General features: G+C 40.3%; 1 protein-coding gene across 3 annotated transcripts in view; it reads left to right on the top strand.

Annotated features, from left to right (window-relative positions):
* The window catches only part of ABCA6 (ATP binding cassette subfamily A member 6), a 59758-nt gene that overhangs the window by 27973 nt on the left and 18574 nt on the right, over positions 1-13211 (top strand). For 2 of the 3 annotated variants that reach the window (XM_059908260.1, XM_059908262.1), the window contains 5 exons: positions 4070-4186; positions 5413-5584; positions 6394-6560; positions 8684-8817; positions 10301-10438. In XM_059908260.1, coding sequence (XP_059764243.1) covers positions 4070-4186; positions 5413-5584; positions 6394-6560; positions 8684-8817; positions 10301-10438 — 728 coding nt within the window. The remainder of the gene's footprint in view (positions 1-4069; positions 4187-5412; positions 5585-6393; positions 6561-8683; positions 8818-10300; positions 10439-13211) is intronic. The other variant, XM_059908261.1, reaches the window with a different exon arrangement.

Genomic DNA, 13211 nt, shown 5'->3' with positions numbered 1-13211 from the left:
AGGTTATTGCAATAGGCAGTTGCGGTGTGAAACCACTGAGAGAAATAAATCAATAAGTAAGAAGGGTTTAGAGTTGTCACCGGAGGGTGAGAAAGCTGGGGTATTTATCCACCACTCCTTATCCGTCATTGGTTGAGAGATGCTTCCAGGAGCATTAATGTTCTGACCCTTCTGGCTTGTGCTCCTTGTGGACTTAGCAGAGCCCAGAAAAAATGCCTTCAGGCAGGTGTTCTCTTTTTTTCTCTCTCTCTCTCTTTTTTTACTGAAGTATAGTTGATTTACAGTGTTGTGTTAATTTCTGCTGTACAGCAAGGTGATTCAGTTGTACATATATAAACATTCTTTTTAATATATTCTTTTCCATTATGGTTTATCACATGATATTGAATATAGTTCCCTGTGCTCTACAGTAGGACCTTGTTGTTTATCCATTCTCTATATGATAGCTTACGTCTGCCAACACCAACCTCCCACTCCATCCCTCCCCCATCCCCCTCCCCCTTGGCAACCACAAGTCTGTTCTCTATGTCTGTGAGTCTGTTTCTGTTTCGTAAGTAGGTTCATTTGTGTCATAGTTTAGATTCCACAGTTAAGTGATATCATATGGTGTTTGTCTTTCTCTTTCTGACTTACTTCACTTAGTATGATCATCTCTAGGTCCTCTATGTTGCTGTAAATGGCATTACGTCGTTCTTTTTTTATGGCTGAGTACTATTCCATTGCATATATGTACCACCTCTTCTTTATCCAGTCATCTGCCGATGGACATCTAGGTGGCTTCCATGTCCTGGCTGTTGTGCATAGTGCTGCTGTGAACATAGGGGTGCATGTATCGTTTTGAATTAGAGTTTTGTCTGGATATATCAGGCAGGTGTTCTTCATAAGCAGATTTGCTGTGTACAGGTGAGCGCAGACAAGACGGGCGTGGGGCATCGAGGCATCTGCTACACATTCCCTTTTTTATTTTAGTTTAATTGTGTCTGTAATTATTTTGCAGAGAAAACCATGATTTCTTTCTTCTGCAGAAGTACTAGCCATGTGTTCGCAGTCTGCTGGGTAGCACTGCCCGCCTCGGATGTGTTTGATAATCATTCTAACCATCACCACTCTTCATACGGTGCTTACCACGAGTCAGGTGCTGTTCTGGTGGTTTCCGATGTGTATAACTCATTTATCCCTCGCAGCCGTTCTGTGAGGTTGATGCTGTAATTTTCCCTGTCTTACAAATGAGGAAATGAATCTCAGTCTTTTCTGATTTAAACAGCTTTCTTTTTGTTAAAACATTTAGGTTATTAAAGGTTTAACTCCCTACAGGCCTGATTAAACAGGCTCATTTGGATGATTCCGTCTCTTTAGGCGAATACTCAGGAATTCAGATTTAGTCCCACTGTGCAAATGCGACAGCTCTCTACGTCCTTGTGGTAGCAGGGAAGATGGTGCCCTCAGGTCCATGGGCTGTATGGTGCTCTTCTGTTCCTGGACTAATGTCCAATGAGGTGCAACTAGCTTACCTTCTTTTTCGGTTGGGTAAGGGGAGTAGTGAGGTATATGCTGATACCGCCGCTAGAATGTGTCCCTTAGCCAGATTCCCTGGTGTAGGTGTGTCAGCCCATGGCAGCCTTGAATGCACACGCCAGGCCTCTGCCAGCCCAATGATGTACTTATGTCCTGTAGGACCTAAGGGGACTCCCAGGTCCCCCGCATGCCGCCTGCAGGCCATGGGGAAATGCAGTGCCTCTCCAACCTCAGGGCTCCTCTAGCTCGTCTCAGTAATGCTGCTGGCCTGTCACCCACCCACTGTAGAACGTGGCAGGTGAGAGGCTTCTCAGCAAAGCTTGCTTCCTCATCCAAGTGCCCACCGTGAAAGAGATGCACCATCAGTGTTTATCAGGGACTTGTTATATAAAAGGCACTGCTCTACGTGCAAGGGATTAAATAAGACATATGTATCCCTACCCTCAAGGGATTAAATAAGACATATGTATCCCTACCCTACAGGCCGTTGGGTGAGGAGAGGTGGACATACACAATAAACCAGACTGTATTACAGTTGTATCATAAAGTAATAAACATATGGGTTTGACTGGTGTCGGGCTGGGGTTTATGTAGAGTGGACACCGACAGGCACAAGAAGGAAATGGTCAAAGCATTCCAAGCAGAGGGGAAAAGGGGTGTCTGGGCTGTGGTGGGCGGGGGCAGGGAGTGGCTGGCGGACATGGGTGCTGTCATAAGGGTAGAGACGTGCTCACATGGAGCTTCGGGGGCTGCCGCCGCGTGGTGTGTGAATTTTATTTTAAATGCATTGAGAAACCACTGACTGTCATGAAACGGGGCATTGATGTGATGTGACTTATAATTTCATTCTCTGGATATAAAAGAGCACACAGGGTAGAGAGGAACAAGAGTGGACCCTAGGAGACCAGTCATGGCGCTGTATCAGAGGTAAAGGTGATTGGTTGCCATGGTGCCAGCTGAAAGGTGAATGGAAGTGGTTGGACTTGAAATATATTTGGAGATAAAGCCAAAGAATCTGGCTGATGGCCAGTCTGAGGAGCACAAGAAGTGAAAAATCAAGCGGGACTTCTGGCTTAAATCACTGGGTGGAAAGGGTGGCATTTAGTGTAAAATGATGACCGGTACAGTTGGGTAGGATGGAGCAAAGGGAATTAAAGTTCTATTTTGGAAATGTTTACCTTGAGATGCTTTTAGACTCCCAAGTGGAGATGTCAAACGGCCAAGTATGTAGTTGGATTATAAGATACTGGCAATCAGAGAACAAAGTGACAATTGAGTTTGGGAATCATTGGCATATAGATGGATTTAATGCAAAGGGATTGGGTTAATGAGAAGGACCAATGAGAAAGAGTCAGAGGGGGGTGGAAATCAGGAGTCCCCGAGGAACCTGAAGGAAAAACAGGAGGATGTGTTCTTATCAACTCAAGGGAGAAAACGTTTCTACAATAAGGGGCTAGTCCGCAGCTTTGAATGTCACTGAGTTGAAAAAAAAAAAAAAAAGAAGAGACAGACAGACATACCGAGTTAAAAGAATAAAAAACAAACAAAAACCCCCCAACCTATTCATTGAATTAAGAAATCTGGAATCGCTGATTACCTTGAAGAGAGTACCTTCTGTGGAGGCATAAGGGTAGCATTTGGATTTGTGTAGGTTAAGTGTGAATAGGATGCGACTAATGAAAGAGAACGAAAGAGACAAATCTTTGGAGCAATGTGTGTATGTGTGTGGGAAAGGAGTAGATTTGTTTTGTTTTGTTTTTGCTTTTGCTGTTGCTTGTCTTTTTTAAAAATTCATTTGTATTTTATTTATTTATTTTTGGCTGCATTGGGTCTTCGTTGCTGCGTGCAGGCTTTCTCTAGTTGCAGCGAGCAGAGGCTCAGTAGTTGTGGCACATGGGCTTAGTTGCTCCGCGGCATGTGGGATCTTCCCAGATCAGGGATCAAACCCGTGTCCCCTGCACTGGCAGGCGGATTCTTAACCACTGCGCCACCAGGGAAGTCCCTGCTGTTGCTTGTCTTTGTTCAGTGGGTGATCTTACAGCATTTTTGCCTCTGGTTTGGGATGACCCAGTACATGTAGGAGAAGTTGATGATGCAGGAGAGAAAAAGAAGAGACTATTTTGGGAAGTCCTTAAGATGCCCAAAGGGATGGAATTCAGGACACAAGTCAAAGAGGTGGGCTTTGGTGGGAGCAGCTACAAATCACACAGAAGGGAAACCAGGAATAGGGGTAGGCATATACATTGATTTGTGGTGTGAGAAAAGGATGCTCTTTCTGACTGCTCATCTTTCCTCAAAGAAGTTTGCAGGCAGTTCATGAGCTGTGGACAGAAGATGGAGTGCAGAGGGTTTGAGGACAGAGGGAGAAGCCTGATATGTTCAGTTCAGAGAGGGAGAACATTCTAGTGAAATTTTGCTTTTGCTTACTGTGATATTCCAAAGACATAAACTTTTTGCACAATACTCTGCATCATCTTTTAGATAAGTATTTACTTACTAGGTTTAGTTGTCGATGTGGTATTTCAAATGTATCTATTCCCCTCTGTTGCCCTAGACCTTTTCAGTGATCTCGATAAGGGTTCTGGCCTGGGCGTGATGGGCTATGACGTTTCCACGTCAACTCTGAATGAAGTCTTCATGAAACTGGAAGGAACATCAACTGCTGAGCAAGGTAAATCCATCTGTATACTTCATGGAAGATCAATTTCCAAATGGTCATGTATCAACTTAGTATTTATAATGTCTTGTGCATGATTCACACTAAGGAATGTGACAACTTCCAAATCTGACTCTGCCGTTTGGGAAAGGCTGTCACTGTTTCTTAGCATTGTTATGAGGACCGAACACAGATCCCTTCTTGGAGTATCCCAGATTTCCCTTTGGAAATGATTTGCTTCCTATTTCAGCAGCTTTCTCCTACCCCCAGATGCTCACTGCTTCTTGGATACTTTGAGGATGTCACAGCCTCTCAAACAGGGTCATAAAGTCTGAGCAGATGTTTCTTATAAAAATCGCCCTTAGCTTGTTCATATAAGATTTCCATTAAGGTCTTAATGAGGAAAATGATTAAATAATCTCCTAAGGCGTATTTTATTTTATTTCATTTCATTTTACTGTATTTTTACTGATTCTTTTTTTTTTTTTGACCGCACCATGCGGCATGCGAGATCTTACTTCTCTGACCAAGGATTGAACCTGCACCCCCTGCAGTGGAAGTGCAGAGTCTTAACCACTGGACCGCCAGGGAAGTCCCTCCTAAGGTGTACTTTAATGGGTGATAATAATAAGAACTGTCATTTTGCAGCCTCTGTGCCAGACACTTTGATCGATGTGTGGCTATATTGCAATTACCTTCTTATAATAACCTTTATAACAAATGCCATTGGCACGCTTTTACGTATAAGAAAATCGGACAAACCACAGTTAAGTGATTTGCCCCAAGTCATGCTGCTTATAAGGCATATATTTGGGAATCAGGTACAGATCTGATGGTTTCAGAGCTGATAATCTTTCACATATACTTCTAAATTATTGATAGCTCAACAGTAGATATTTAGGCATCCATGATTGGCTGTTCCTATGGAGAAGATTTCTTGAAATCCCTCAGAATATTTTCACTTATGGGACCTTCTCTGCCTTCTCAAAGACTGGGCATAGTGAGACCATCCTTTCCTGAATTCCACTTTTGGTATGAATTCAGCATATTTTCCCCACTGAGTTTATTGAATGTGGACATCATACACATAATTCTTTTCTTATGTTCTTTGCTTTGTAACCACGAACATTCTAAGACAATTTATAATATTGCTAAAAAGAGAAAACTGTGATGCCCATGGTGGCATTAATAATGTGTGTGTATTTGTGTGTGTGTGTGTGTGTGTGCAAATTTTGAACAAGCAGAGATGATGGGGGACACAGGACGCCTACCCGAAATGGATCCACCTTGCTCTTCTCTCCCTGAGATGCAGACGGCTGTGAGTGCCATGGGCCTCTGGAGACTGCAGTTCTGTGCAATGGCACGGCTCCGTTTCTTAAAGTTAAAACATGGGAAGAAAGCATTTTTGACCCTGTGAGTATCAGAGCACGTGGTTTGTTAGATAGCGAGTGACAAGAGAGGGTTAAACCAGGAGAAAAGTAAAAACTAGAATACAGTGGAATATTACTCAGCCATAAAAAAGAACGAAATAATGACGTTTGCAGCAACATGGATGGACCTAAAGATTGTCATACTGAGTGAAGTAAGTCAGACACAGAAAGACAAATATATGATATCGCTATATATATATGGAACCTTAAAAAATGGTACAAATGAACTTATTTATAAAACAGAAGTAGAATCACAGATGTAGGAAACTATCTTATGGTTACCAAGGGGGGAAAGAGGCAGGAGGGATAAATTGGGAGATTGGGATTGACATATACACACTACTATATATAAAATAGATAACTAATAAGGACCTATTGTATAGCACAGAGAGCTCTACTCAACACTCTGCAATGACCTGTATGGGAAGATAATTTAAAAAAGAAAAAAAGAAAAGAAAATTGTTATCTTGGATCTAAAAAAAAAAGCAAAAAAAAACAACAACAAAAAACTAGAACACGATACCCAACCAACATTCCTGCCAGAGTTGGATAAATGTAGCATTTGATCTTTACCAAGGGTGGGAACACCTGTACGTTAGGTCTGTTTAATTCTCATAGTTTGATAGCCGTGTGTTTTATTGCAATGCCTTTTAGTACTGTGTGGCGGGCAAAGGTGTGACTTTCAAAATTTTAGCGTCTATTATAGATGCCACTCAGCAAATATTTGTGAAACGTCTGGCTGAATAAATAACATTGTTATAGATTCATATGGTAATTTTTCTTTATTGGTAGATTATTTGTATTTGGAATTGCAATGTTCCCTCTGATTGTGGAAAGCATACTCTATGCTGTATTAAATCAAAAGACTGATTGGGACTTTAAACCCGAACTGTATTTCCTCTCTCCTGGACAACTTCCCCAAGACCCTCGTACCAGCTTACTGATCATCAACAACACAGGTAAACTTTTAAACAAAATTTGAATCCAGAAATAAGTTAGTTTTATTGTTAAATAGCACACGTAGAGTGGGGGAAAGCAAATTATAAGGGAATAAAATGTGTATTTAAACCTCACTTATAGAAAACAACTATGAGGAATGATGCCCGTTTGCTGTGACTTTGGAGATGGTGGGACAAGGCAGATGAGGCTGAGTCACTATATAACCTACCTCCCTGTCAGCCTGTCTGCCTGACTATCCTAAGCTCTTACGTGAGAGGGAAATAGAGTCCTATATTTATGGAACCACTCTATTTTTACATCTCTTTGTTACAGCTGCCTAACCTATGCTATAAATGTTATACATACTGATTGATATGTAAAGATGTCATTTTTATACCCTGTGCCCCTCCAACAAGATCTAGGAAGATTCCTTAAGACCATTTGGAACCCGTGACCTTGTTCTCCTAAATGATGGGCAGTTGGTTTTGCCTAATTGCTTATTTCACTGTAAAGAAGAAGCTTTTATGTTTCTCTCTAAGATGTTAAAAAATAGATTCAGAGTACGAGTCCTCTCTTGATGACGTCCCCCATGCGTTCCAATTTTTGTATCAATTCATGGCTCAGAGGTCTAGATGCCTCCTCTTTAAACCAAGGTGGTCTTTTCGTTCCTGTTTCTCATTCTTCTTCTTGTTTTCCATTTGGGTTTTAGAAAGCAATTTTATTCACTCTGCTACCTTAAAACTGAAAGTCTTGCTAATTGCATATTGGATTTCCAAGATCTAGAATTGTTCTTTACCTTTCAGTTTGTTGTTGTCTCATGTATGTGTTTTCCTCTCCAGTTACTCTGAGATCCATGTACTTGTGTTGACCTCCTCATTTTTTTCTTCTCTGTGCTCAGCTGTTAGCTATTTTGTGATCTAAGTGTGGAGCTTCTGTGCCATCTTCTTCCCCTTTTCTCGGAGTCTGACGGTTATTGGTTAGATGTTCCTCTTGCACTGAAGCATCCCTGTTTGCCGAGGTGAATGTGGGTCACCACGAAGGTGTGCTACTCCAGCGACTGTGGAGATGGAGTGGGATGTGTGGCTGCCCCAGGATGCACGGAAAGGTTACGTTGTGTGTGTGCGTCCCTTTCCCACCCGGTGAGAATCCTGTCATCCAGGGCTTGGCCCTATTTTTCCAATCCTAGTATGAATTCCCATTTCAAAGTTCAAATGAGCAAAGAAACACGAGTCCTCCTTTTTCCTTTTTCACTCCATCCTGTCCTGTCCTCCATCCTCCAGACATCCCTAACTGTCTGGAGTTATTTTAGGTCTTGCCCTCAAGTAACTTCCCCAGATAATGTCTCTTAGAAAGTAATTCGCGGCAGCCGCTGCCTACTCCGTATGAAACGCGAGGCGGGGTCGCCTTGTTCAGGTGTGGTTAACCGGTCAGTGAGCCTGACCATGGCTTTAGAGCCCAATTTGCCCCTTGAATTTGTCCACTCTGGGTTTAGATATCCTGGAAATTGGTTTTACCTCTGTAGCTGTTGGCTCCCGGGTGCTCTAGACTGCACAGTTTTCTCAGCTCTTATTTCTGTCAAACAATCCTGTCTGCTTTCTTCTTTAGGGGTGTATCGAACGCTTTGATTGGATAGTGGCACTCATTTCCCACCTCCAAAGTGTATTTATGGCATATATATGTAAATATGTGAAATATGTGTACTTAGTATACATATACATATATTTGCTTTTCTGTTATTGTGGAGAATAAGGGAGAGAGGGGAGTTTATTACTGGCCGTTTTAGGATAGCTAATCTAAAGTACTTCTCATACAATTATTATATTTTCACAAATTAATGAGTTCAAATGTATTTTTTAACCAAAAGTCAGAAAATAGAGTTATCGTGTTTTAATGGTAACATGTTAGCGTGCATTAAGTAGAATTATAAAGCTAACTCATCACAGCATAAGATTTGATAAACAGAAGATAGTATAATGGGTTCTCTTTCATGGGCGAATATTATTATTTTGATGCCCAAAGGCACATGCCTTTACATGATATTCTATAAATATTGATTTTCAATTGTGTATGTGGTTTATTTTTTTAAATTGTCATATATGTTCTTGCTTTATATGATGACCTTCTGTTGTTGATTTCATACTAGAATCAAATATTGAAGATTTTATACAGTCACTGAAGCATCAAAATATACTTTTGGAAGTAGATGACTTTGAAAATAGAAATGGTACTGATGACCCAGCTTACAACGGAGCTATCATAGTTTCTGGTAAAAAAAGGGTATGCTTGCTACTTACCTCTTGTTTTTGCTTTTATGAAAAATGTTAACGTGCTACATTTTAACTGTTTTAAAAACTGCAGAAAGTCAATCCAGCTAGTATACAGTGACTTGACTTAAAAACGTTTGGGGTTATTGAATAAACTGTGAAGTTTAAATAAGTTGTTGTAAAACATTTTTATCTTAAATTCTGAGTTAGATGATTTTTTTACATTTGAAACTACCTAAATGTCATTGCATTATTCATACTCAAAAAAATATTAGACCTTAAAAGTACCAACCCATATAATTATGAATTTAAGAAATCCTATTTAACGACTACCCAAGTGATATTTTTATATATTGAGAAAATACATTAAATACCATAATAGCCGGATGAAATCTCTGAGAGAAAAGTGTTCTCAGTTTATTATTTAATATGTTTCAATTTGGGTAAAAGAGTATAAGCAGTAGAGATCCTTTCACAGGAATAAAACTATTGAAAATACATCCCAATCTTGAGTAAAACTCCGAGTCTTACTTAAATTCCAGTGCAAAGCTGGGGGCCAAATTAAATGAAGCTACCTGTTTGTTTCTTGCTACAAGGGAAATAAAAACAGAAACAAAAGGCTTTGAAGATGTATCACTGAATTCAGTTCTACCTAAAGTAGGCACATCATAAAAGACATAATCTCTTTGTGCCAACTCTAGGAAACTACGTTGCTTGACATTTGCTTTACTTGTTACTTATCTGTGGTATTTCTTGCATGAACTCTTGGTAATATTGAACAATATTGAGCCTCTTGATCAATGCATGAACATTTTTATAAACATGAAGATCATAAATATTTTCTTATAAAGTGTGAAAACGCTTCACTGGCAGTGTAACCGTGAATATTTTATTAACCCCATGCATATCTCCCACCCAGAAAATCCGGATTCCTTTGCTTGCTCACTGTAAGCTTAGTGTGTACTTTTCAGGGCCACTTTTAAATCTTGTTAGATGAAATTTCCTCATAAGCAAAATGAGGAATTAGTAATACTAATAAAATTAGTAATACTAATAACTCCTAATATCAAATTATAAATAAATAATAAATTACTTATAAAATTATAAAATTAGTAATTTTATAATAATTTTAAACTATAATAACTTTATACTATAATATAATTTTATACTATAATATATTGTTAGTATAATTAGTATAATAATTAATAATTTGAAAATTACTAATAAATTAGTAATCCTAATAAAAATTCATATTGCCAGCTGTGCGATCCACTGTGCTAGGGCCTAATATACATTATCTCATTTAAACTGTTTAACAACCCATTTATTCTCGCCTTTCACAGAAGAGGAAGCTGAAGCTCAGAAAGGCCAGTTAACTTAAAGATGGCCACACAGCTAGAATGTGGCGTTGTTAAGCTCTTAAACACAAAACCTTTTTCTTTGTTCTTTAATGATTTAGGATTAACATTATTTTATCTGTCTTTGTTTATTTGAAGGATTATAGATTTTCAGTTGTATGCAATACCAAGAGACTGCACTGTTTTCCTACTCTTATGAATATTGTCAGCAATGGGTTACTTCGAATGCTTAATCATACACAGTATATTCGAACCGAGAGAAGCTCATTTCCTTTTGTAAGTATTGGATTTACTCATTTTCCCTCTTTAGCTGTTAAATATTCATAATGGATTGTTAATCCTAAAAATTATTGTGTCCTAACCTTTCAGACAGACTATACCTAACAAAATATGATTTTTTTCTTAAGTTATTATTAGAGAATTTGCATGGGGGAATATTGTTCAATATTCTGTCATAGTCTCCTAGGGAATCGTCTGAAAAAATACATACTCGATTGTGGAAGTGTATTGGAGAGAGTGAGAGAGAGAGAGAGAGTGTGTGTGTGTGTGTGTGTGTGTGTGTGTGTGTACAGTGAATTGGAAATCAGGAGCACTTGTAACCCGGCTTTAGAATCTTATAAATCCAGTGTAATTTGTTGGTGGACCCTTCACTGACTGAAATGAAGGAGAATTTGCCAGTTCTTGGGCTATCTGCCATCTGATTAATTCCTTTACTTACCCATCATTGCTCTGCATTGCGAGGGTGCCTGGTACCCACAGGCTAGCTTTCGGGATTCTTTGTCAGCTGGCTGTAGGCTGGACTTAGGCCACAGGGAGCAGTGATAGGCGCTGGGACAGCAGAAGCATCCCACACCCTGGGCTCCAATCACATCACCTCCTTCCTTCCTCTTTCTAACCCAGAAGGGACAGTGGCTTCTGGCTTCATCATCCTTGTTGCTTCCTCCACTCTTCCCACCCATGTAACCATTGCGTGGTTAACTTCTCTGTATTTTAAGTACAGAAGGTAGTTAAGATTCTCTGGTTAGACCCTGATTGATGCCCAAGAGGGATCTCTCCAAGCTGACTCCAAACTGTTCCACACCAGGAAGTTGGAAGAGCAGGAAACCCAATTAGAAATGGCGCCATCAGAAAGGGAAGCCCACATTGTGACAAAGAGGTTGAATTCACTTTGGGGCCTCCCTGCCTTAGTGGTGCTGGGAGTACATGCGAGAGCAGGTGGATGGGATATACTTGAGCTGCAGCCAGCACTGACCATGAGAGCGGGGATGGTGCCTGAAAGGAACGCTCCAGAAAGTGGGACCAGCTGGTAGTAGAAAGAGGTAGATGTTACCCCCTCTTGGTCCTTTAGTTTCCTCATTTTATTGCCTGTTTGTTCAGGATCAAAATGGACCGAGGCCCCATGGTTATTCTCTTAGGCACCCCCAAAGGCACACACCTTTCTTCTTTCAGCCATTCTTATAAAGACAGTGATGCATTTTCCCATCTGGTGAAAAATTAGAATTTGTAGATGCAGCCTCCAAAGCCTTAAGTAAAGTTTGAGAATTATTTTGAGACAGGCTACTGCACTGATCTCCTGTACTTAAATCCAAGAGGCAGCTCTGTACCCCACCTGAGCATAAACCCAGCCGCAGACAGACATTGATTTGGGGGTAGTGACTTGAAGTTCATCTCGTTGAGGATGTGCTTGGTGCAATGAGTTTTCCTTTTAAGCCTGTGCTTCAGAAGCATCCTCTCAGCTGCCAGTATCTTCACACCTTCATCACTAGGTTTGCTGAGAAAGACGTGTTGCTCAGGCCTGAATAATCTATTTCTCTTGGATCATAATTCCTGAATTATCATTTTTATAATTGTGATTAAAAAAAAACCCACATAACATAAAACTTACCATCTAGTCATTTTTACGGGTGCACTTCAGAAGTGTTAAGTGTATTCACATTGTTGTGAATCAGATCTCCAGAACTTTTCTATCTTGCAGAATTAACACTCTATACCCATTAAACAAGAAATCCCCATTACCCCCTCCTCATGGCCCCTGGCAACCACCACTCTACTTGCTGTTTCTGTGGATTTGACTCATACAAGTAGGATCACATACTAGCATTTGTCTTTTTGTGACTGGCTTATTTCCCATTTCCCTTATGTCCCCACAGTTCATCCGTGTTGCAGTGTGTGACAAGATTTCCTTCCTTTTAAGGGTTAATAATATGCATATCACATTTTGTTTATCCATTTTTCTGTCCATGGACATGTGGTTGCTCCCATCTCTTGGCTTTTGTGAATAGTACTGCTGTGAACACGTGTGTGCGGGTATCTCTCTGAGACCCTGCTTTCATTTCTTTTGGATATACACCCTGAAATGGGTCCTGAGTTATTTTTCACTTCTCTTTTTTCCTAGGCGTTGAAGCCTCACGTTAAATGATCAGAAACTATTTTCCCTCCCACCTCCATGTGCAGAGGTTGATAAACTCGATGTACACTTTTTTTTTCTACTTTGTACTTTAATGTTATTTTTTTTGTAGTTGATTTACAGTGTTGTGCCAATCTCTGTTGTTAGATGTTCGCTTTTGATTTTTCAGTATTTCAAAAAGCACGTACTTTTATGATGATCAGTATTTCATTTTTTTTATATTTGTTTATTTTTTTAATTTATTTATTTTTGGCTGTGTTGGGTCTTTGTTGCTGCACGCGGGCTTTCTCTAGTTGCGGCGAGTGGGGGCTACTCTTCGTTGCGGCGCGCGGGCTTCTCATTGTGGTGGCTTCTCCTTGCAGAGCACGGGTTCTAGGCACACGGGCTCAGTAGTTGTGGCTCGCGGGCTCTAGAGCACAGGCTCGGTAGTTGTGGCACATGGGCTTAGTTGCTCCGCGGCATGTGGGATCTTCCCGGACCAGGGATCGAACCCGTGTCCCCTGCATTGGCAGGCGGATTCTTAACCACTGCGCCACCAGGGAAGTCCCTTTCTTCATTTTTAAAAATATTCACTGGTTTAAAGTGCTGTAATGTATTGGATATCTTTAATTAATTAATTACTTTTGTGGTTTATTGATTTAT

The sequence above is a fragment of the Balaenoptera ricei genome, chromosome 20, assembly GCF_028023285.1.
Source record: "Balaenoptera ricei isolate mBalRic1 chromosome 20, mBalRic1.hap2, whole genome shotgun sequence".
Lineage (NCBI taxonomy): Eukaryota > Metazoa > Chordata > Mammalia > Artiodactyla > Balaenopteridae > Balaenoptera > Balaenoptera ricei.
The sequence above is the reverse complement of the archived record's forward strand: the minus strand, read 5'-3'. Positions and strand labels throughout refer to the sequence as shown.